Genomic DNA, 24252 nt, shown 5'->3' on the forward strand with positions numbered 1-24252 from the left:
GTTGTGTCTCTGGCTGCTTGGCCGCAGAGCCCCTAGTGGGACCCCACGTTGCCCGCCACCACCACTGGGAGGTGAGCCAGGCTGCCCATTATACTCTGGCTGGCCTTTGCCAGGGTTGCCTAAGCTTCCTGACAAAGGTCAAGTGAAAAAAATAAATAAATAAATAAAAATAAATAAATAAATAAAATAAAAAAAAAATAATACAAAAAAAAAATAATAATAAAAAAAATAATAAAAAATAAAAAATAATAATAAAAAATAAAAAATAAAAAAGTGGGGGGGGGAGAAAACAGAGCAGGAGTACGAGTTAGAAGGAACAGAAAGAGGGAAAGGAGGACGGACTGAAGTTAAGGAGCAGCCCACTTTAGACAGTGGGCTATCATTTTTTGTCAAAAGTGGCTTTTTCATGGATGACGTGCTACTAATCCCAATGAGAAAAGGCATTTAGATACTGTAGCAGTAGTTGGCTTTACTCCTGTATCCTCCTCCGATGCTGTTTCGAGATCTGTTGATGAGGATCTTCTGTTTCAGACAGACAGACCAGAAATCTGTCCTGCACTGCAAAAGATATTTGTGGATGTTCACTTCCTTCCTGTTTAGACTGCCACTTTCTGATAATTTTTGTAATAAACATGCCACTGTTGACTAATTACAGTGAATCCTTTTAGCTATTTCATGTGTAGAATGTCCCTCTGCATTCAACACAGCAGCAACAATTTTCTTACATAGTGCTAATTGTGAAAACCTAACCACTGCAATAGCACAGAATACTGGGCTTGTGGCACATGCACTGTATTTATAATGCTGCCAGGGTGATGCAATTATGTATGGCATGTGACACCATCTAAGAGAGTTTGCTAAAGATGGATGATACAATAGGGTAAAATATATATCATATATTGTCAAATTTATGCTTTATGGATAAATATATATCTATAATATTCTGGATAAATTGCATCACTTGCAAAATTTGGCGAATTCTGTAAAGTGGTGCAATTTTTTTTGAGCACTACTATATGTATAACATTATTGCTAAAATCATTAATTACTGACATATTTATCAAATTTCCATTAGCAAAATTATGTTTTCTTGATATTCTAAAATACAACACATTATATTTCATTACATTTTTTTTTCTTTTCTTTTTCTCCAGTCCTATTCAAATAGTGTATTTACATTGGTTAAATCTCATATGCTATCATCTCATAATAGGTCAAATTTATGCAAACAGCTTACAAAATATTAATACATTCACTGCCAGCTTGACACACAACCTTAATGAACCAAATTCAAAAGTCACACGATTGAGTCAATCAGGACTGGGGAGGGCAGAGCAATTTCTGGGCTTTCTTCTCACTACAGCTGAATTAGTCAGCTGCTGGCAAAGGCTGCCTGCCATTTATCAAACCTGACAAAACTATCTGGTTTTTTTTCCAGCAAATCAGAAGAAAATGGTTGTTAAAGTCAGGTGGTTTTCTCTATGTGGATTAAAAATCCCTTCTCTTGCATATGCATCAAGCAGCAGCAAGGATGCTGATCAAGGAAACCACATAAAACAAAAATTATAATTTAAAACAACTTTGCAGATATTTTTAAAAAATAGCTTAATTCACTCAGCCATTAGTTTGTTTCTAGTGGATTAGAATCTTAACTATTAACCAGGAACACTGGTGAAATTTAGCAACTGAAATAAAAAAAATAAATAAATAAATTATTTCTTCATTTTCACTTTCAACATGCAAAAAACATTCAACATGTTCAAAATGCAAGAAGTATAACCACAAAAAAAAACAAAAAAAAAACTCATTTTTCATTATTGGTATAAGCAATACTCACATACCTGCCCACATAACTTTTGTCAGCAATACTGACTTTATTAAAAATTTACTTTTAATTAAAAAATTTGTTAAAATAATGAAAAAAAAAAAAAACCTCATTTATCTGAAATTGTTTTATCTGTTTTTTTTTTTAATTGTAATAAATAATGTTCAATATACACCTATGTGCCTGATCACAACACCTAGTAATCAAAGAAATGGCTGTTCATTACTGTCATTCTGTTTTACTGTTTCAATTTAAAAAAATACTATTTTTTTTATTATTATATCATTCATGTAAATAAAATAATGGGTGACACTAAAAAGTGCAAAATTTCATCCAATTTTTTTTTTTTTTTTTCCAAAACGATCCAGTCTATAACAATCTCTAGGTAGTCTTTTTCAACCATCAATCAGGCATCTTGGATTACAGGAAAGTTTTTGATCCTGTTTCAAATAAAAGACCGCTTTACAAATTGGAGCAGCGTGACATTAAGGGCAAGTTACTGCTTTAAAAATCACGTCCTTTTTCTAAACCTTGATTTTCCAATAAATGTGCTAAGGCAGTTCAAGAGAACAATGTTGCATATCGTAATTTTTTTTTTTTTTTTTTTTTTTATGAGAACCCCAAACACGAGAGGTATTAGAACCTATAGTACTTAGTACCGTGCTTGGGTTGGAGGTTGAGAAGACGAAAGAAGATATTTGTTGATATTGGACTTGAACTTCTGTAGATTGTAATTTTCAGGAAACACATATGAAGGAAGGTTGTTCCAGAAAACGGCAGTTGAATGAATAAATGAGGAAGATGAAAAGTTGGTTCTGTGGGTTTGAAGTTGGACAGTAAATGGATGTTGGCTGGTGGCGGCACGTGTTCGGACTGTTTTGAAAGAGAGAGCGGGAATTATAGAAGCCAATTCAAAAGAACAGTGCCCATGGAAGTATCTGTAGAAGAGGCATGCAGCAGAAACAGTGCGTTTTTGAGAAAGCGAGTGGAGAGAGACTGTTAGAGATGAATCATTAATTAACCTAACTGCCCTCTTCTGAATGGAATCAAGAAGCCTGAGAGAGGTTTTGGGGGCACCACCCCAGATGTGGGAACAATATTCCATGGCAGGGCGGATTTGCGATTTATACAGAGTGAGCAGCTGTTTGGAAAAAAAGTAACGCCGAGAGCGAAAGAGAAAACCAAGTTTTTTAGATGCAGAGGAAGCAATATTTGTAATGTGCTTGTGCCAAGAGAGATTAGAAGTCAGGGTAATCCCCAAAAGAGATATATCATTTTGCCTAGAAATCGGAGTGTCACTAAAGATAAGCATGGGAGCAGAAGAATCGTTTTTGCGAGATATAAGACAAGATTGAGTTTTAGAAGGTTTGAAATCAACTAAGTTGTCTTTGCCCCACTGGAGAATTACCTGAAGATCGCCATTTAAGGAATTGGCAGCAGATTTTCGAGAACTTGAAGCTGATTGAGCTGGACAAGGTTTCTCAAAATGGAAAGTTGAATGCAATGTGCTATCATCGGCAAAACTATGGATAGGATTTCCAGTCAATGGAAGAAGGTCATTGATATTCAAGAGGAAAAGAGTGGGGGAAAGAACTGAACCTTGGGGGACACCGGCATTAGTGGAGAAGTTAGAAGACAGAGAGCCATCTACCATCACCCTCAGTGAGCGATCAGAGAGAAAACTGGATAACCAATTACTAAAAACAGTTGGCAAACCATAAGATGGAAGCTTGTTTAGAAGACCTTTATGCCAAACACGATCAAAAGCCTTTGAGATGTCAAGAGCAACTACTTGTGTTTCACCGAACCTTTCCACTGAATTAGTCCATAAATGGGTAACATAAGCCAGAATATCACCAGTGGATCGACACTGACAGAATTCATACTGGCGATCGTTGATCAGACGGAAGGTTTCTAGGTAGTTTAAGAGTTGCCGGTTAATTGATTTCTCCATTACTTTAGAAAGAGAAGAAGTGATTGCAATGGGACGATAATTGGATGGGAGGGATTTGTCACCCTTTTTAGGAACTGGCTGGATATGAGCAAATTTCCAAGCAGAAGGAAAAACACCTTTGGAATAAGAAAGTGAATAAAGTCGGCAAAGAATAGGAGTAAGTTCAGGAGCACAGGTTTTGAGAACAAGTGGAGAAATACCATCAGGACCTAGAGCTTTCTTAGCATCAAGATTCATCAAAATCCTTCTGATATCCTTTTGACGGAAGACCACAGGAGGCATTGAATGGAGCGTGTTAACAATGGTGGGAGGTGTTTTACCAAGATCATTAATACATGAGCTCGAAGAAAAATGGGATGCTAGCAGGTCAGCTTTATCCTTGGCTGAAGTGACAACAGAACCATCTGGTTTGGACAGACGTGGGAGCAGAGATGGGCAAAAGTTGCGGCCAATAGCTTTGGCAAGAGACCAGAATGCTCGGCTACCATTAGGGCAAGAAGCAAGTTTTCTACTCTTAGCCTGTTCAAACTCTAGTTTGGACTGATTAATAACTGCTTTACAATTGTTGCGAGCTTTGGTGTAGGCAGAAAATGAAACTGAAGAATTAGAAACAAGCCAATTACGATATGCAACATTCTTCTCTTGGACAGCCTTAGCACATTTATTGGAAAACCAAGGTTTAGATAAAGGACGAGATTTTAAAGTGGAGTGTGGGATAAAGGATTCCATTCCTGCAAGAATAATTTCACCGACACGATCTGAGCAAACGTTGACATCAGTAGTTTTGAAACAGTAATCAGACCAAGGAAAAGAAGAAAAGAAGTCTCGCAGGTCATCCCATTTTGCATTCTTGTAATGCCAAACAATACGAGGTTGGGAATAGCCATGAGATAAAGGTTCCATTGGAGAAGAGACAATCACCAAGTTGTGATCAGAAGTGCCTAAAGGGCCTCTCACTTCAACCTTGTACTTAGAAGGGTTGTTTGTGAGAAAAAGATCAAGCGTATTGGCTGTATGATTAGGATTGTCCGGTATTCTTGTAGGTAAATGAACAATCTGTGCTAGGTCATTAGTAATTGCAAAAGCCTCAGCATCTCGACCTGCTGGGTCGGTGTGACTAGAAAACGGAAGCCAGCTGGAGTTGTGAACGTTAAAATCACCAAGGAAAATTACCTCACTGTTAGGAAAGTTGGACTGGAGAAAGTCAAGTTGCAAAGAGAGGAAGTCAAAGAGCTCCAAGTGATTAGTGGAGTTGGGAGAACGGTAGAGACAACAGATGACTTTTACACAATGAGGTAGAGAGATTTTAAGCCAGAGAAGATCAAAGAGAGGAGATTCCAAATTGCCAAGTCTCTGACAGGGAATATCAGAACGGACATATGCACAAGTACCACCTTTGAGGCGAAAGGAATCATACAGCAAATAATTTGGACATCTGAGATGAGCAGTAGTTGAATCAACTGATAACTGAGATTCAGTCAGAAAAAGTACATGGGGTTTGGAAGACTGCAAGTGGAAATGGACATCGTTGAGATTTCAATTAAGACCACGTATATTTGTGAAATGAATTAGGAAGTCCTTGGGAGGTTTAGATCTTTTCGCAGATAAGCTTGCTCTATTATTTTGACAATTCATGGTGTATTCAATGGTAAGAAAAAGTGGGTGGGACATGCTGTATGAAGTAATGAAATTTTTGGATATGGCGTACATGTGGTAAGAATATACCCAGATCCTTGACATAACGTGGCCTCGACAATGCTCCCCGCATACAAACTACTCGGACTCCCTCCAGTCACTATCTGGCAGAGTAGAGGTAGCAAGATTATACACTAGCTGATCCGGAAGCCTCCTAGAGAGTTACCAATAGGTTTGGTCCGGTGTACTATCTAGCGGCCGGCCTGCGAACACCGTTTTAGAGCTGTACCCTCGAAATGTAAGGAATATTGGATCTCGCCACGACATTCATCATAACCTCAAAAATCATCAATCATACTGCATGATGGAAGAGATAGGGAAGGGTTGGCCAGAACTTAGCTCTAGAGACTAAACATGGGTTCCACCACTTCAAGCCTCCAATAAGCAAAGTGGTGGTATTTTACCGGTTGATGAGAGTCATCTACCACCTAGTACTGCCTGGTAACATAGAGGGGCGGCGTTCCTCCATGTGGTGTGGACCTTGTTTCCAATTGGCTTGTTTCCAATTCTTCAGTTTCATTTTCTACCTTCTAAATACACGATCGAAGTGAGTGGTCATTTAGGCACCTCAGATCACAACTTGGTGATTGGCTCTTCACCAATGGAGCCTTTATCTCACGGCTATTCCCAACCTAGTGTTGTTTGACATTACAAGGATGCAAAATGGGATGACTTGCAAGATTTCTTTTCTTCTTTTCCTTGGTCAGATTATTGTTTCAAAACTTCTGATGTCAACGTTTGCTCACATTGTGTCAGCGAAATTATTCTTGTAGGAATGGAATCCTTTATTCCACACTCCACTTTAAAATCACGTCCTTTATCTAAACCTTGGTTTTCCAATAAATGTGCTAAGGCTGTTCAAGAGAAGAATGTTGCATATTGTAATTGGCTTGTTTCCAATTCTTCAGTTTCCTTTTCTGCCTACACCAAAGCTTGCAACAATTGTAAAGCAGTTATTAATCAGTCCAAACAAGGTTTTGAACAAGCTAAGAGTAGAAAACTTGCTTCTTGCCCTAATGGTAGCCAAGCATTCTGTCTCTTGCCAAAGCTATTGCCCAACTCCGCTCCCACCTCTGTCAAAACCAGATGATTCTGTTGTCACTTCAGCCAAGGATAAAGCTGACCTGCTAGCATTCCATTTTTCTTCCAACTCATGTATTAATAATCTTGGTAAAACACCTCCCACCATTCCCAACACACTCCATTCAATGTCTCCTGTGGCATTCCGTCAAAAGGATGTTAGAAGGATTTTGACAAAACTCGATGCTCAGAAAGTTCCAGGTCCTGATGGTATTTCTCCACTTGTTCTCAAAACTTGTGCTCCTGAACTTACTCCTGTTCTTTGCCACCTTTTTTCACTGTGTTTTTCTTTCTGCTTGGAAATTTGCTCATATCCAGCCAGTTCCTAAAAAGGGTGACAAATCCCTCCCATCCAATTATCATCCCATTGCAATTACTTCTACTCTTTCTAAAGTAATGGAGAAATCAATTAACCGCCATCTTTTAAACTACCTAGAAACCTTCTGTCTGATCAATGATTGCCAGTATGAATTCTGTCAAGTGTCGATCCACTGGTGATATTCTGGCTTATGTTACCCATTTATGGACAAATTCAGTGGAAAAGTTTGGGGAAACACAAGCAGTTTCTCTTGACATCTCAAAGGCTTTGGATTGTGTTTGGCATAAAGGCCTTCTAAACAAGATTCCATCTTATGGTTTTTCAACTGTTTTTTGTAATTGGTTATCCAGTTTTCTCTCTGATCGCTCACTGAGGGTGATGGTTCCCTGTCTTCTAACTTCTCCACTAATGCTGGTGTCCCCCAAGTTTAGTTCTTTTCCTTTTGTATATTAATGAACTTCTTCCATTGGCCAGAAATCCTATCCATAGTTTTGCCGATGATAGCACATTGCATTCCACTTTCCATTTTGAGAAACCTTGTCCAGCTCACTCAGCTTAAACTTCTCGAATATCCACTACCAATTCCTTAAATGGCGATCTTCAGGTAATTCTCCAGTGGGGCAAAGACAACTTAGTTGATTTCAATCCTTCTAAAACTCAGTCTTGTCTTATATCTTGCAAAAGGATTCTTCTGCTCCTATGCTTAACTTTGGTGACATTCTGATTTCTAGGCAAGATGATATATCTTTTTTGGGGATAACCCTAACTTCTAAGCTCTCTTGGCACAAGCACATTACAAATATTGCTTTCTCTGCATCTAAAAAACTTGGTTTTCTCTTTCGCTCTCGGCGTTACTTTTCTTCCAAACAGCTGCTCACTCTGTACAAATCGCAAATCTGCCCTACCATGGAATATTGTTCCCACATCTGGGTCTGTGCCCCCAAAACCTCTCTCAGGCTTCTAGATTCCATTCAGAAGAGGGCAGTTGGGTTAATTAATAACTTCTCTCTAACAGAGTCTCTCCACTTGCTGTCTCATAGACGTACTGTTTCTGCTGCATGCCTTTTCTACAGATACTTCCATGGGCACTGTTCTTCTGAACTGGCTTCTATAATTCCCACTCTCTCTTTCAAAACAGTCCGAACACGGGCCACCACCAGCCAACATCCATTTACTATCAAACTTCAAACTCACAGAACCAACTTTTCATCTTCTTCGTTTATTCATTCATGGAACAACCTTTCTTCATACGTATTTCCTGAAAATTACGGTCTACAGAGGTTCAAGTCTAATGTCAACAAATATCTTCTTTCATCTTCTCAACCTCCAACCCAAGCACAGTACTAAGTACTATCGGTTCTAATACCTCTCGTGTTTGGGGTTTCATAAAAAAAAAAAAAAAAAGGCTCATGGTGTTTTGTCAATGATATACAGGAATTTTGCTAGCAGGGATAAGGAAGTGATTATCTCATTATATAAGGCAATGGTCAGGCCTCATCTTGAGTACTGCATACAGGTCTGCAGGCCTCATTTTATGAAGGAGTATACCTGCTGGAAGGGATACAGAGTAGGGCAATAAGACTGGTAAGGGGAATAAAGGGGTACTCTTACCAAGAAAGGTTTCAGTTCTGCAAACCAGTGTCTGGAGACAAGGCATCTGCATTGTGATCCCAATGAGGTGTTTAACGCTTTGAATGGCTTGAGCAAACAATGCTGATGGAATTCTTCCTCTTGCTCAGATTATGCACTTAAGAGGACAAATTGAGATTGAGGAAGTATAGTTGCAGAAGTTTACCTTCAGCCAACAGGTGGATGAATGCTGGAAAAAAGCCTCCATCTGTTGTTATGGAAGTGGATAGTTTGGATAAATTCAAGGAAGAATTAGATAAACTATTGGAGGGAATGGATGGATAAAATAGAATTTTTTTTTTTTTTTTGGCTGATGCTGTATAATCTTGCTTTCTTGCATCATTTGTCACTACTAATACTAATCCTCATTCACATATCAAAGGTCCGAAAAACATAAAATACACCTGCTTCTGCAACTTTTTTTTTGATGCAACTAATTGACAGTTAACAGATTATTTTAACACAGAAAATCCATTAACAGCACAAAAATCTTTAAAATTCAGTCAAAACATTAACAGTAACTCTCATAGATTTAAAAAGCAATGAAAAAAAAAATGTATATTGAAATGCAATCTAGTTTCCAACCTTCTAGTAATCCTGCTTAAGAACATGCTTATAATCCATGCTCATAATCCCAAAAAATAAAGACAAATAAAATAACTTCAAACTACTAAATTCTGTATTTTTAAAAATGACTGTGCAGAAGAAATAAGCAAGTGGGATGAAATTCATTACATTTAACAATGAACTGTAAAACCCGTTTGATTCAAATAGTGCTTTAAAACTGAAAAAAAATGTTAAAGTTTAAATCACTGAAACAATTATTTTAATGGTCAAGCATATTTTGTATAATTAATATTTTTATGGTAGATTTTATGTAATTCACATTTTTCCGAAAATATAAAGCAAGAACAGTTCTGATATTCTACATTAATTTATATTATGAGTTTTCTGCTGCCATAACAGGCAAATATCTTTCATTCTTTTAATGATACAAATTTATATTACTTACCTTAAAACAGAATTGTCTTCAGCATTGTTTTCTATGAGATTATTTCTAATCTTCCATTCAAACTCTACACCTCCCAAACTTGAAAAAGTAAGTCCTATTGAAAAGTATAGATATTTTAAAATTCATTCAGCAATTCCTTTGAAATTATGTCTAAAAAAATTTTTTTACAGGTGAAATTGTTTGCAAAATAATTTTCAGAAATCAATAAAATATGGTATGGAAAAATACTATATTATGAATGCAACAGTACCATGAGTAAATTTATGAGTAAAGTATGCCACTTCCAAAATATGCAAATTAGCTCTAAAAATGAATATTCAGGCAGAGAAGGCTTGTAGGCCATAACAGAAACTATGATCTTTGATAGCTAAGCAATAACATTCCCAATAAGATCTCGTAGTGTTAAGGAGGGTTTTAGAGCCCAAGTGGTTTGAAGTGCACTTTTCCAAATGACCAGTTCATACTGCAGGTGAGTTGAATATTTGTACCAAAGGTGGTTTAGATTTTATAAATGCTCAATTTGGCTTGCAATCTGGAAAATTAAAATTTGTTGCTCACAAAGAAGGGCAAAGTCTTGCAAAATATTCCTTTCTGTACTGTAATGATTAATTTAGCTGCAAACAGAAGTTCTCTTACTCCTTTACACTGATATACAACAAAAGCATTAATAGATATCCAATCTACAACAATTTTCAGGTAGTTTTTCAGCCATCAATCAGGAAACTTCGTCCACATACCACAGACCTGAGAAACATATAAAGTGTAACCTCAAACCATGCCAATACTAGCAGCTATGGCTTCTGAATCTTACTCTTCATGGTGCAAAATATAGTGCAATTCACTGGACCAACAAAATTTTTTACTAACTGTTTACTAACTGTAAACTGTAAGATTGCAATCAGAAGCAAATTCAGTTAAGTCAAATGGAAATTCAAACAAAAACTGAGTCTTTTCAATGCACTTAAAGAAAGTGTAAGAAAGAAAATTATGGAGAAGGGGCAACTGAGAAACATTTTCAGCAAGTCGTGGTTGGTTCTTTCGTTTTAAAAAATGCACGGGAATTCATAATGTCCATATTGTAGGTGAAAGTGCAAGTGCAGACAAACATCCTGCCGAAAAATTTCCTAAAGAATTTATAGAAATTATTGAAAAAAGGTACAAAGATAACCAAATTTTTAATGTTGATGAAATGGGCTTGTTTTGTAAAAAAAATGCCTTCTAGAACTTTTCTATCAGAAAATGAAAAAAACCCAACTGGGTTACAAGGCATCAAAAGATCGCCTGACGCTTTTTCTGGGCAGAAATGCATCTAGCAATTTTAAATTAAAAATCCTGCTTTTGTATTGTGCAGAAAACCCCGAAGCACTTAGCTATTATGCAAAAAAGGTTCTGCCAGTTGTTTGGTGTTGAAATAAAAAAGTTTGGATAACGAAAACAATGTTTGAAGACTGGTATAAAACTTACTTTTGTCCTGCAGTCGAACATTACTGCAAAGAAAACAACGTGGATTTTAAAGCTTTGTTGTTATTGGATAATGCACCAGAGCATCCATCCAACTGGACTTTGTGACTTTAATGAAAATGTCAAAATTCATTTTCTTCCACCCAACACACAACATCTCTACTGCAACCAATGGATCAAGATGTCAGTGCAAAGTTTAAAGCATATTATTTGAGACAAACTTTTTCTCAAGCAATAAAGGCTACAACTGGAGCAGCTGCACCATCTTTGGCTGAATTCTGGAAAATGTTATTGAAAATATAAACGAAGCATGGTTCGAGGTTAGTGAGAGTAGCATGAAAGCAAGTTTTGCCTCATTGTGCAAGCGATTCCTGCGACTTTGAGTCTGAAATTCAGGATGTTTCCAAAGACGTCATCAAAATTGGGCACAATCTTAGATGCAAGTCTTTGGAAATGGCTAATGTTCGAGAGTGCACTGATGCACATTCTCAAGCTCTCGATAATGATACTCTCCTTAACTTAGACTATCTAAGAACAGGCATATGAGAAAGCAGAAGAAAGTCCAGAGTGTAATTGTAATGAAGGAGCTAGTAAAGTGCGAGAAAAAGAATTTCCCTTACAAGAACTTTAAAAAATGTTTACGGCAGTGGAAACTGCTTCAGACTTAATCATGATCCAGACATAGAGCGTAGCATTAACTCCCGAAGTGTGTTAGAAAATGCCATTCAATGTTACCAAGAACCCCACAAAGAAAAGAAGATAAACAAAATGGTGCATCTTAGATTAGATATATTTTTCTTTAATCAGTAAAATTTTATAGTTTTCATTGTTTTCAAAATAAAATTTATCAATTAATTTCGTTCTTAGTCTACCTCATTACCATTTGTATTCATTATTTTTCTAACTAATCATGCATAATTATTTCTACTATAAAAAAATCCTTACAATATCCACATATCATTATTTTTCCCATTGAAACTATTCGCCTTTTAGTGCTGATTCAGTCAGTACGGTGGTTTTTTCCAATGCATTAACTGCACTGTGCGAGGTATTGCTGTATCTGAAAAAAAAGAAGCCTTTGTTCTGGTCTCTGAAAAAACATATACAGCTTCCTTGAGATAATCATCATCATTTGAAAATCAATGCACACATAGGTGTTTCTCCAAATTTCTGAAGAAGAAATATAACTAAGGACCAGGTCTAAACTCTCTCAGAGCAGCAATGCTCCTGTAAGTCCTACATAGGACCTTTTGTACAGGAATACTTTGCAAAGAAGCAGTATACCCCGTGTCAATATCTCTGTTCTTTTTATGGTCCCTCTTAAATTAGAACAGCAGCACACACAACTGTTTTCGTACGTGGCACATAGTCTATCAAAAAAAATTCTTTTCATATCCCAAAAAATGGTGACTATGATCTTCCTGATAGAGGGCTGAGTGCTGAATTTTTGGATAGCATTGACCCATGATGTTTCCATTGCATGGAGTCCTGTTTTGTTTCCAGACCCCAGTGATGAATCCACATTTCAGCACAAATTATAATTCTCAAAAGAAACCCTTGTGGATCTGCAACATGCATGTGTAAATTTGAGCCCTGCAGCATTTCTGAAGAGGTACGACAATCCTTGACAGCCTGCAAGAACTGACCTTTGACACAGCCAAGTGTTCGCGAAAGATAGCACCAAACCCTCAGAAATATTACACTCTCTGGAAATCATACACTGTAATATGTCAATCCTACATAACCAGGCCTTTGATTTTTGGGACATTTCTCAAGTTGTCACTATCATTGGTCATCCCAAGTAGGGGTATCCTCTATGTATTTGCAACTAAGTTTAAACTGCTTAGGCCAAAATTTTATCTAATATTTAGTAGAGGCAGCATTGCCATATATAGCTATCGTGTATTCATGAATAACTTTTGATCCATTCCCTTCTTTTGTCAATGATTTGATAAAATTTCATAACCCATTGCTAAAATTTCATGACAGCGATGTTTTATTTTGGGATGGCTACATTAAATCTCTTGTGTTCTTCTGTACTCCACTGTACCTGTGAAAATAAGACATTTATAAGAATATGGTAAAGCTACACTTTTTTATATATTGATCATATTTATATTCAAGGTACACAAGTTATTGAATCCCCCCCCCGCCATCCCATAAAGGCCATTGAGGTAGATTTTTTAAAAGAGGAATGTTAAATGGGCAATTTGATCCCAGCACAAATTAAAGTTTTCCCCATGCTCCAATGAACTTACTCACTCAGTTTTAACCTTCAGCACCTCTCAAGGAACAGTGAAGATTACTTGGCTAAATAACTACAATCACCTAATTAGCAAAGACCCTGTCAGTAAGCAATAGAAATGCTTGGAAAGAGAAATTCACTCTGTACATACTCATTAATGAACTCAACCATTTTTTAAAAAAAGTCATATATGTAGTTTCTGACGGTCTACCTGAGTAATGGCATGAAAAAGTAATTTTTTTTTTATTCTTTTGTATTAGACAATAGTGCCCTTAGACAATTTTATAGCAGTTCAAAAAGCCTCAACAATTTTGTATCCGTCATGTCATTACTCTGTAAAAGAAGAGACAAAAATTGCTAATTTTAGATTTTCATTTTCTTTTAATACAATTATGTTTAAACACCATTGTAGCTTAACTTAAGAATTAAAAAACAATACATGCTATGTTGAATACATGTAAAATTTTTTAAAAAATTATTTAAGAATCATGATAGAAATCCTTGCAACATCAATGCATTAAATTTTGAATATATATGCGATAAACATATCAAATCATTGCAGAGAAAGAACTGCATCAAAAGAATTTCAGATGTAGTAATATCTTAATCTCTAAAAGTCAAGATACGAGAGGTACAAAAGTAATGCCTCCTATTTTTTTCCTGAGAAATTTAATTCCTACACCTATGCCTTTTACATCAATTAATCCTCAGTCATTAATAAACACACTGTTATTTTTTCACAAAAAGACACCATTTTCTATGCACTTCTGCCATCTCTGAGTCAGACTCTGTATTCCAATCCTATAAAAGTCCTTACTTTTGCTCCAGAGGGCTTTGTGAACACTGTGCTTCGGCTGATTGTCGTCCACAAAATGGGTTCCATGGAGGAGTGCATCATTTAGCAGGCTGAACAGGTGATAGTTGGAAGGTGCAAGATCGATCTGGGCTATGAGAGGGGTGAGGAAGAACAGTGCACCCTAGTTGCAAGCTCGGTTTTGTGGTCCTCTTTGTGCTCATGTGTCAGCATTTTTGTGACCCACTGAGCGCAAACCTTGTTGTAGCCTAGTTATTTTATGAGGGTTATCACAGCAGGTTTCCCTATACCTATTGCATCGCACAATTAACATGTTGCAATGCGGCATTCCTCTTTGATCAGCATGTCAATCTGGCTCTTGTTGTCTGTTGTCAATGGTGTTAGTGGCCGGCTGTTGACAAGCTCCAAAACACTACACCACATCTACAGTATTGTCACTATAAATGTTTTTGAGGCACATGTGGATTTCAATAGGTGTCACTTCTTCCTTGGTAAGAAATTCAATCATCACTCTTTGCTTGATATGTATATCTGTAACGTCCACCATTTTGAACCATCCATGTGCTGCACTCCATGGATGGTTCAAACGGATGGCACTGTGATGGATCAATCACAGCGCCACTCAATGTGGTGCAAACAGAAACCTCTAGTGACCACTCAATGACAAGCAAAATGATCTATGGAACCACATTTGAAAGCATAAAATTAGGCGACATTACTTTCATACTGGTGCTCGTACACTGCTATCAGGTGTTTCGATCATTCCTGTTACATTGCTATGGTGTAACAGGAATGATCAAAAGGAAGATCTGATGATAACAGAAAAATTAAACATACAATTGTGCAGGAGAATGATGAGTTAGTAGAGAGGGTTCACTGATTAATAAATACTTTCATTTTATATTTAAAATCACTTGAAAAATTAAATTAATAACTAATTTTCTTCCATTCAATGTGCTGAAAATATCAGAAATTTGCAAATATGGACCATTCCTAACTGCTGACATACTGGTATGTGCAAGAGGGTCATTTTGAACACAACTTTCTTTCATCTCTTTTGCATGATTCAACTAGTAAACTTATTTTCAGAAAGCATTAGCATTAGCATTAGCATTAGTAGAGGCATTTGATGCAAGAAAGCAAGCTTATGCAGCATCAGCCAAAAAAAAAAAAAAAAAAAAAAAAAAAAAAAAAAAGTAACATAAATAAATAAAAATAACCACTTCCACTTCACCCCTCTGTTCGTTCGAAATACCTGTCCAGCTGAGCCTTAAACTTATTTAGGCTATCAACTTCCACGACAAGGGATGGAAGTCTGTTCCACCCACCAACCACCCGCTGGCTAAAGGCAAATTTCCGCACATCTATCCTACATCTGTCTTTCCTCAATTTGAATTTATGCCCTCTCAGGTGATTTTTCTGAGCTAGAGGAAGAATCCCATCAGCATTGAGCATGCTCAAACCATTCAAGGCTTTGTACACCTCTATCAGATCACCCCGCTGGTGCCTAGTTTCCAGACACTGTAATTTGCAAAACTTAAGCCTTTCTTCGTAAGAGAACCCCTTTGTCCCATTCACCAATCTAGTTGCCCTTCTCTGTACTCGTTCCAGCAGCTCTACATCCTTCCTGAAATGAGGCCTCCAGGCCTGTATACAGTACTCTAGGTGTGGCCTGACCATTGCCTTATACAAGGGAATAATCACCTCCTTATCCCTGCTAGAAAAATTTCTATATATCATTGACAATACACCATGAGCTACTCTTGCAGCTCGTCTGCACTGCTCAGAGAACTTCATATCTGCCTGCACCACCACCCCCAGGTCCCTTTCATTCTCTACCACTGTCAGTGTAGTACCACAGAGTTGATACGTTGCTCTGGGGTTGCTGTTTCCCATATGTAGTACTTTACATTTGTCAATGTTAAACTTCATTTGCCACCTCGAAGCCCATCTGCTCAACCTTTCCAAATCCTGTTGCAGCAGCATAGTGTCAGTAGTGTCCTTGACAACCCTGCCAACCTTTGTATCGTCTGCAAACTTGGACATTAAGCCTGATATACCATCATCAATATCATTTATAAATACAGAAAACAATAAAGGCCCCAATACTGAACCCTGAGGGACTCCACTAATAACATTAGTCCACGATGAGCAGTGTCCATTGATTACCACTCTCTGTCTTCTCCCCCTCAACCACCCCTTTATCCATAGCAGCAACTTGCCTCCAATGCCACACTGCTCCAATTTGTGCAGCAGTCTTCCATGTGCAACAGTATCAAAAGCCTTTCTAAGATCCAAGTATATAATATCAAAGTTATTCCCTGCATCCAGTTCTTTTGTGACTGCATCATAGTATCCAATCAATTTGGTCAGGCAAGACTTCCCCTTAACAAAACCATGCTGTGTCCTAGCTATAACTGAAGTCTTGTCTAGATGATCCTGCAGTGCTTCTTTCACCAGTGCCTCCATTAATTTTCCGGGAACAGAAGTTAAACTCACAGGTCTATAATTACTTGTGTCAGCCTTTGATCCCCCTTTGTGAATTGGGGTCACATTTGCACATCTCCAGTCAATGGGTACCTCCCCTGAGTCCAAGGAAGCTCTCATAATTATGGCTAAGGGTTTGCTTACCTCCTTTGCTGCCTCCTTTAATATAACTGGATAGATCCCATCCACCCCAGGTGCCTTTCTTGTGTTTATCTTCAACAATTTCTCCTCCACTTTGCTCTCAGTTATTACAAGATTCTCTAGCTTACTGCTAGAGTTGAATACACCTCTGGCATTCCCCTCGCTGAATAACTCCTCATGTGTGAATGTCGATGCAAAATATTCATTTAGTTTGTTAGCTACCCGAGCAGGGTCATCAACAGTTGACCCATCGATCTCAAGTGGACCAATCTGATTCATCCCCTTCCTTCTAGAGTTTACATAAGTAAAGAACTCTTTGCTGTTTTTCTTCGCATCCCTTGCCAAGGATCTCTCGTAATCTGCCTTCGCCTGCCTAACCTCCTTTGTAACTTGGTTACAGATCAACTTGTATCTATCATAGGCATCCGTGTCACGTGTTAATTTGTATGTATCCCATGCATTTTTCTTCTCTGCCATATGCCTCATTAGTTCATCTGACAACCATTTAGGCCTAAACCTTGAACAATATTTCTTAGTTGGTATGTAAAGCCTAGTAGCTTCCACGATAAGTTCTTTGAATGCTTCCCATTTTGAATTTGCTGTTGGCAATATCATCAGTTGATCCCACTGTATAGAATTTAAATACTGTCTCAGTCCATTGTAGTCGCCTTTACGAAAGCAATACCCCTTCCCTTTACCCCTAATGGTAGTTACCTCTTTGAGTAACTCCCACTTCAGCACACTGTGATCACTGCCACCAAGTGGTTCATTTATCTGCAGATTCTGAATGCATGAAGAATCACTACTGATAATCAAATCAAGAGTATTACTCCCTCTAGTTGCCTCCCGAACATGCTGATGTAGAAAACAATCATCCAATAAATCCACAAAAGCCTTGCTACTGTGTGAGTGACCAGCCCCCAAATTCCAGTCAATATCTGGGAAATTAAAATCCCCCATTATAAGACTCTCTGATTTACTGGCCCACTCTATTTCTCCGAACAGTTTCTTATTATACTCATCAGAGTCATTAGGCCTATAGCACACTCCTACTCTCAATTTTGATCTCCCAATGCTTATGTCACACCAAACTGACTCGACACTGCACTGTCCAGCGATGTCGACTGGCTTCACTTCCTTGGATTTTATGTGTTTCTTAATTAATAGCATAACCCCTCCTCCCTTCCTATCCTGTCTATCCTTTCTGTACACATTGTACTCCCCAAATTCCAGTTCTGCATTTCTTATATCTGTGTGACACCACGTCTCTGAAATCCCCACAATATCTGCCTTTGATGTTTTGAGCAATACCTCAAATTCATCAAATTTATTTACTAAAAGTAAAAATTTGCCATTATTTAAATCCAGTTGAAAAAATATTACCTGTTTTAGTTTGTCCTCTTATCTGAAATAATGCTGGGGGGCTATTTAAGAATATCTCAAAACTAGTAGCCTCTACTGCAATGGAGTGAATGACATCAACAATTACATCACAATATAACATATTTCCATTTCCTATATAAAGAAAAAATATTATTTATCATCATTCAGTGTAATATAATGCATTTTTTTTTTTTTTTTTTAGTTTCTAATTATTTCTAGTTTTCACAATTGTTTATCACTAGGTGTCACTGTCACATAATTTTATATTTGTATTTCATTGGCACATGCTTTTCAGTTCTGATTTCAGTTTTTCCTGTGTACATACAGTCACATTGCCACCTCACATGTCTCTACAGCGCTAGTTATTTTTTCCACAGCTATTTGCTTTTTACTGTTTCCAAATCTCTTTACCTTTACTTGGATTAGACTAATAAGTTTTATGTTTCTAAAAATTTCTGCTGTCGATTCCAGTTTTTAATTTCTCGTCTTTGCAGTATTAACCGTAAATAAAGTTCACAAGCCATTTTCAAAATACTCCCCCTCTCCCTTTTCAGTCCTTGTAAAAAAAAGTTTATTTTCATTTTCATTTATTTCGGTAACAATAAAATTTTATTCTCATTTTTATTTATGTTTATGCTTTTACTGTTTGACTTGTGGTTTACATCAGAAATGAAGACATTGCTATTTTGCTTGCAATCCTGGCTGTTGACACCTGATGGAGAGGCCAGTTTTGAAACTGTGGCAACATCCCTATTTTGTCAGTTTTGAAATTATCTTATCATTTTTGTAATTATTTATCTCTTATTATACATTTTTTTTGTTACCTTACCTTCTCCCTTCTATCACTCTCTAGCTCCCTCATGTTTTTTTTTTCCCTTTATTAATATATATATATATATATATATATATATATATATATAAGCTAAATTAAAACAGGATATTTGCCAGTAGCATGGCAAACCAGTAGAGTGAAAAAGAACTTAGCGAAATAAAATAACATAACAATAACAGAAAATATATAGGGGATAAAGAAGAAGAGGGTAGTATTGAAGCTACATTCCTAAAATAATTTAGAAAATTAGGCCAATTAAAAGAAATTTAGAGGCGCCCCCTTGATGGCACCCATTTCCGAATTATGTGAAATCTCACTAACAACATTACACAACCAAATAAATTGAAAATAATAAATAGATAGATAAATAGATGAATAGATAGATAAATAGAAAATAATAAATAGATGAAAAAAATAAATAAATAGACTGACCATTATGCCCCATCTCAACAGAGGACCACGAGGCCAATAATAGTCAGGGAATCACTGTATTTCGAACACTAAACAAATCCATGCGACAGAATGATACTAAAATCACACCGCTGATGCAATAGATTTGCATAGCGGTGGTCCTTATGCAGCGAAAAATAATAAGAAAGAAAGCCTAGTACTTGCATGGCCAAACCACACCACACTGACAAAACAACAGTTGAACTGAAAATATATAGAAACAAATTAGGCTATAGATGGCGGTACAAGCGCAGCATTAGCACATCATCACGCTATCCCCATCCTGCTGCCACTGATGTCAGCTTTCCCACTATTTTTTCTTATTTATTTTTAATATATATTTTTATTAATTTCTATCTCTCTATTTAATTTTTGGATTAATTGGATTATATATATATATATATATGCATAAGGTAAGCTGCAGCCAATTATCAACCCACTGCAGGATGGAAGCCTCCTCAACAATTCATGCTGAGGGAAATTGACCATAATCTGCCACGCTAGTCCAGTGCAAGTTGGTAGATCGACCGTATTTAGCAGTCAGGGGCTTGAACCTCAGTCTACTCAAAGAGCATGTATTATTGCACTCCTGCTCCTGACCACTTGGCTACAGTATATACATACATATATATATATATATATATATATATAAGGTAAAACGTATATACAGGGGATCCTCATTATTCGAGGATAATTGTTTCCAGAAAATTCCACTTAAAACGAATCCCCTTAAAACAGGGATCAAATTTGCATTTATGCATATTATGAACTTGTACATAATATTAATACTTGTAACTAGATTGAAGGAACTGAAAAATTAGACAATTATTTTATTAGACATTTTTATTATAATACGTTGAACAATGTAAAGTTAAGTAAAGTTTATTGAAGTTACACTATTTTTCAGTTTTACGAATAAAGAATGAATCCCGAGTTGTTTTTTTTTTCCAGTATTTTTTCAGATAAAATTGTGTTGTAGCATTTAGTTATGTATTTAACTTCATGCTTAACTTTTACTGCAGGATCATGAAGAGGGTTGTTCTCGCAAAAATATTCAAGTGCTTGGTCAATTTTCTCAAGGGCTTCCTTTAATTTTCAAATCCTCGTAACTGCGAGGACTCTGGTACCGGGGCCCCCCCTGTGTATATATAAATACACAGGGACTCCCTGTGTGTATGTGTGTGTGTGTGTGTGTGTGTGTGTGTGTGTGTGCGCGCGCAGGCACTACCCGACTTTACGAGCTAATTTGTTCCTAGTGCATGCTCGTAAAGCAAAAATTTGTAAAGCGAGAATTTATTTCCCATAGACAATGTTAAAAACAGGGGTTATGTTCTCAACAATGAAATTTGACTACAGTAATGTTAAATAAAGGTCAACAAAAATATTTTATGCTTAAACAATGATTTATTTATCCAAAGAAGTGAAAACAAAGCCTTTAAAATCGAGAAAATTATAATAATAAAGAAATTGTTTATGTCATACAAATGTTAAAGAATGTTTATTCTTCATCATCATTGACTAAATGCACATTCATTGATTGTTCATTACTTGTTGATGGTTCATCACTCATTGTTGGGTTGTCGGAAGCACAAGAAGTCATTGTCTTCTTCGAAAATGCTTCGAGTCAGTTTGTTTCCAAGGCAGTCTTCTCTTTTCTTTATAAAGTTCATGATAACATGCATAAGAATTTTTTAAATCTGTAGCAACTTTTCTGGTGCACTCAAAATTTGAATCATGTGACTCGAAAATCTCAATTGCTTTTTCTGTGTTGAAAAGCTTCATCTAGCCCCTTGAAAGTGAAGGAAAGAAACAGGAGTTTCAGCTGTTAAATCTTCTTCCTCAGCTTCACATTTTGCCACTTCAATGAGGTCATCATTTGTGAGTGCTCCATTGTATAACTGAAGCAGATCAGTGATGTCAGTTGTAGATACCTCAGGCTGCAATTGGTTAGCAACATTTACGACCGCTTCTGTTTCATTTTGTACGATCTCTGCTGGTTCTTCAAAGTTAACAATAAACTGATGACAGAGTTTATTCCAAACACACTTCATGTTTTTCTCTGTAATTTTGTTCCATGCTCGTTTTGTTATTTTCATTGCTTCAAAATTCTTTAAGAGTTGGACCTCCCTCCTCATCTCTGCCTGAACAAACAAATGCACGCACAGTAGGACTGTATTATATAAACTACAGGCATGGTTTGAAATGTGTCATTTATGAATGTTTAGCATTTATTTATTGCAATTAATGTTCATATTTTCGATTCTGTTAATACTTGAAGAAAAGATCTCTTAAACCTGGGAACTTGTAAAGCGGAAACTGCCTGTGTAGTATAAACCTTACCATATCAGCATTAAATTTACTAACAAAAGACATAGGTATCCAATGACCTTATAACTGTCTCATCTTAGTGGTGCAGAGAGATTATATTCATTTAAAGAGATAACCTAGTTTTTTTTTGTTTTTTTTTATGAAAACCCCAAACATGAAAGGTATTAGACCCTATAGTACTTAGTACCATGAATGGGTTTGGAGGTTGAGAAGATAAAAAAAAGATACAGTTGGACCTCTATTTAACAAACTTCCATATAGTGAATTTTTCTATGTAGTGAACTTTTTTGATTTTCCCTTGGTCATTATATTGTAAATAGTTTCCGTATAATAAAGAAAATTTCCATATAATGAACTGATTTCGAGAGACCTGGATACGCATTGTTCGCACCTCTGGCCTTTAGGCAATAGAGCTAACGCTGTAGAAAAAAAAAATTAAGAGCTAAAAGAATTAAGAATAAATCACTTTAGCTTTTAATAGCTAAAGGGCTTAATTCTTAATAGCATTCCACAACTTAGTGTTGCCCATAAAGCATTTACCGTACCAAGAAGTCATACTGCTCAACTGCTATCTATATGTCCACAGTCATTGGCAAAGATTAAGGAATATTCCCAACATGGACACTGGCTCTGGTCGACCTGTTTCCTATTGTAAGCATCCTATTAGAGAATTAGGAGAGAGTGATTTTTCTTTATCCCGGAAATTCATCTGTTGTTTCGCAGAAATGAGTCATCGGTTTTGTTTTAACTGCTGTGCAAGTAACCTTAGAATGTATAAGAGGAAATCCTTGAGTGTAGTGGAAAAAGTGGAAGTACTTAATAGTGTAGATCACAACATTAAAAAAAAAGAAATCGCTTTAAAATTTGGTGTCCCTGCCAGTAGTGTGTCAACAATTCTGAAAAACTGTGTTTTGATTCTCAAACTGTTTGAGGAAACAGGACCCAGTCAGAAGCGTGTGAAATTATGCCTGTATGAAGATGTAGATGAAGCCGTTTTTAAGTGGGTGATATTGATTCAAAACCAAAACATGCCGATATCAGGGCCATTAATAAAAGAAAAGGCTATGGAGTGCACATCTTTTCTTGGGCATAAAACTTTCCAAGCCAGTTCTTAGCTGGACAAATTTAAAAAGTGCCATGACTTACTCGAAAAAGTTATTTCTGGTGAAAGTGGGGTTGTAATTGAAGAAGACTGTACCCATTGGAAAGAAACAGTTTTGAAAAAATTATAAAGGACTACGAGCCCAAAGCAATATTGAACATTGATAAAACATGTCTATTTTTTAAATGTTTGCCGAACAAGACACTGACTTTTAAAGGTGATAAATGTGTAGGCGGTAAAAAAAGAGTACGGAGAGAATTACAGTCTCGGTTAGTGCAAATATGGCTGGTAATGGAGTAGTAGAGGTAAACTGAAGCTTTTGGTAATAGGCAAAGGTAAACAACCCTGATGTTTCAAAGGAGTAAAGTCGTTAGAGTTGGACTACAACTACAACAAAAAAGCTTGGATGAAAGTAAAATTTCTGAACAGTGGATTTTAAAATTTGATAGAAAGACGACGAAAGAAAACAGAAAAATCGCTTTAATTGTCAACAACTGCCCTGCCCACCTTCACTCAGTAATTTTGAAACTTACAAGTGTGAAGTTTGTTTTCTTCCCTCCGAATACCTCGTCTAAACTGCAGCCAATGGACCAAGGCATTATCAAGAATTTGAAAATGAACTACTGAAGGATGCATACTGAAAAAAATTATACTGAGAACAGAAACCAATGAACCTATAGATTCTGTTATAGATTTGCTGTTTGTTTTGTTGTTTGTTATTTGGTTTTTAGGAGCATTAGCAACTAAGGCCATATTGCTCGGGGGATATGCGGTGGTCATTCCCTGACCTTTCCGCATCCTCCGTATTTGGTGGTGACGGGCTCGAACCCCGGTCTAATCAAGAAGTGTGTGCTACGCACTGCAGCTCCTTCCCACCTGGCTACGGAGGCGCCTTATAGATTTGCAGTGTGTATATCAGAATTGGCAAAAGTTTGGAGTCAAGATGTGATGGAAACAATGATTAAAAATTTTTCGCAAAAGCAGATTTTTCCAAAACGCCAATTAACAGCAACAAGAGGGATGAACTGCTACAAGACATTGAGCAACCTTGGGAAGAACTCCAAGCGAGAGGTTTGATTGGTGGAGAAATTGTTCTTGAAGAATTTTTAGAAGTTGATAACGATGTCATATTAGCTGAATATCCAAGTGACTCCAACATTTTGGAGAGTATTCAAAGAACTAGTGAGAATATCGACGATGAGTTGTATGAAATTGAGAGCAACGAAGACAATATTAAACCTTCCAAACATGAAGAGTTGGCAGCATTTGAAACTTTGCATTGAGGCCTTCAGTGTGAAGAAAATGTGCCACAAAATATATTTGAGTGCTTAAACAAATGGAAACATTTTTATGAATGATTTAGAGGAAAATCCAGTGTACAACAAAAAATAACCAAATATTTTACTAAATAATTCTTAAAAGTGTACTAATATATTGTGCGCATCATGTAAGTAGTCATTTCTTAATATTAATAAATAATAAATTAGTATTAATA

At 36.6% G+C, this 24252-nt stretch overlaps 1 protein-coding gene across 1 annotated transcript in view; it reads right to left on the reverse strand.

Moving 5' to 3' along the window:
- Positions 1 to 24252, reverse strand: part of LOC150086148 (nuclear pore membrane glycoprotein 210-like) — a 129924-nt gene that overhangs the window by 101103 nt on the left and 4569 nt on the right. The window contains exons 3-4 of the mRNA XM_090373742.1: positions 18046 to 18177; positions 9515 to 9608 (exon numbers count right to left, since the gene is read on the reverse strand). Of these exons, the coding sequence (XP_090229868.1) occupies positions 9515 to 9608; positions 18046 to 18177 (226 nt within the window). The remainder of the gene's footprint in view (positions 1 to 9514; positions 9609 to 18045; positions 18178 to 24252) is intronic.

This window comes from Mastigoproctus giganteus, chromosome 5, assembly GCF_048544385.1.
Source record: "Mastigoproctus giganteus isolate SK-2022 chromosome 5, ASM4854438v1, whole genome shotgun sequence".
In the NCBI taxonomy this organism is placed as follows: domain Eukaryota; kingdom Metazoa; phylum Arthropoda; class Arachnida; order Uropygi; family Thelyphonidae; genus Mastigoproctus; species Mastigoproctus giganteus.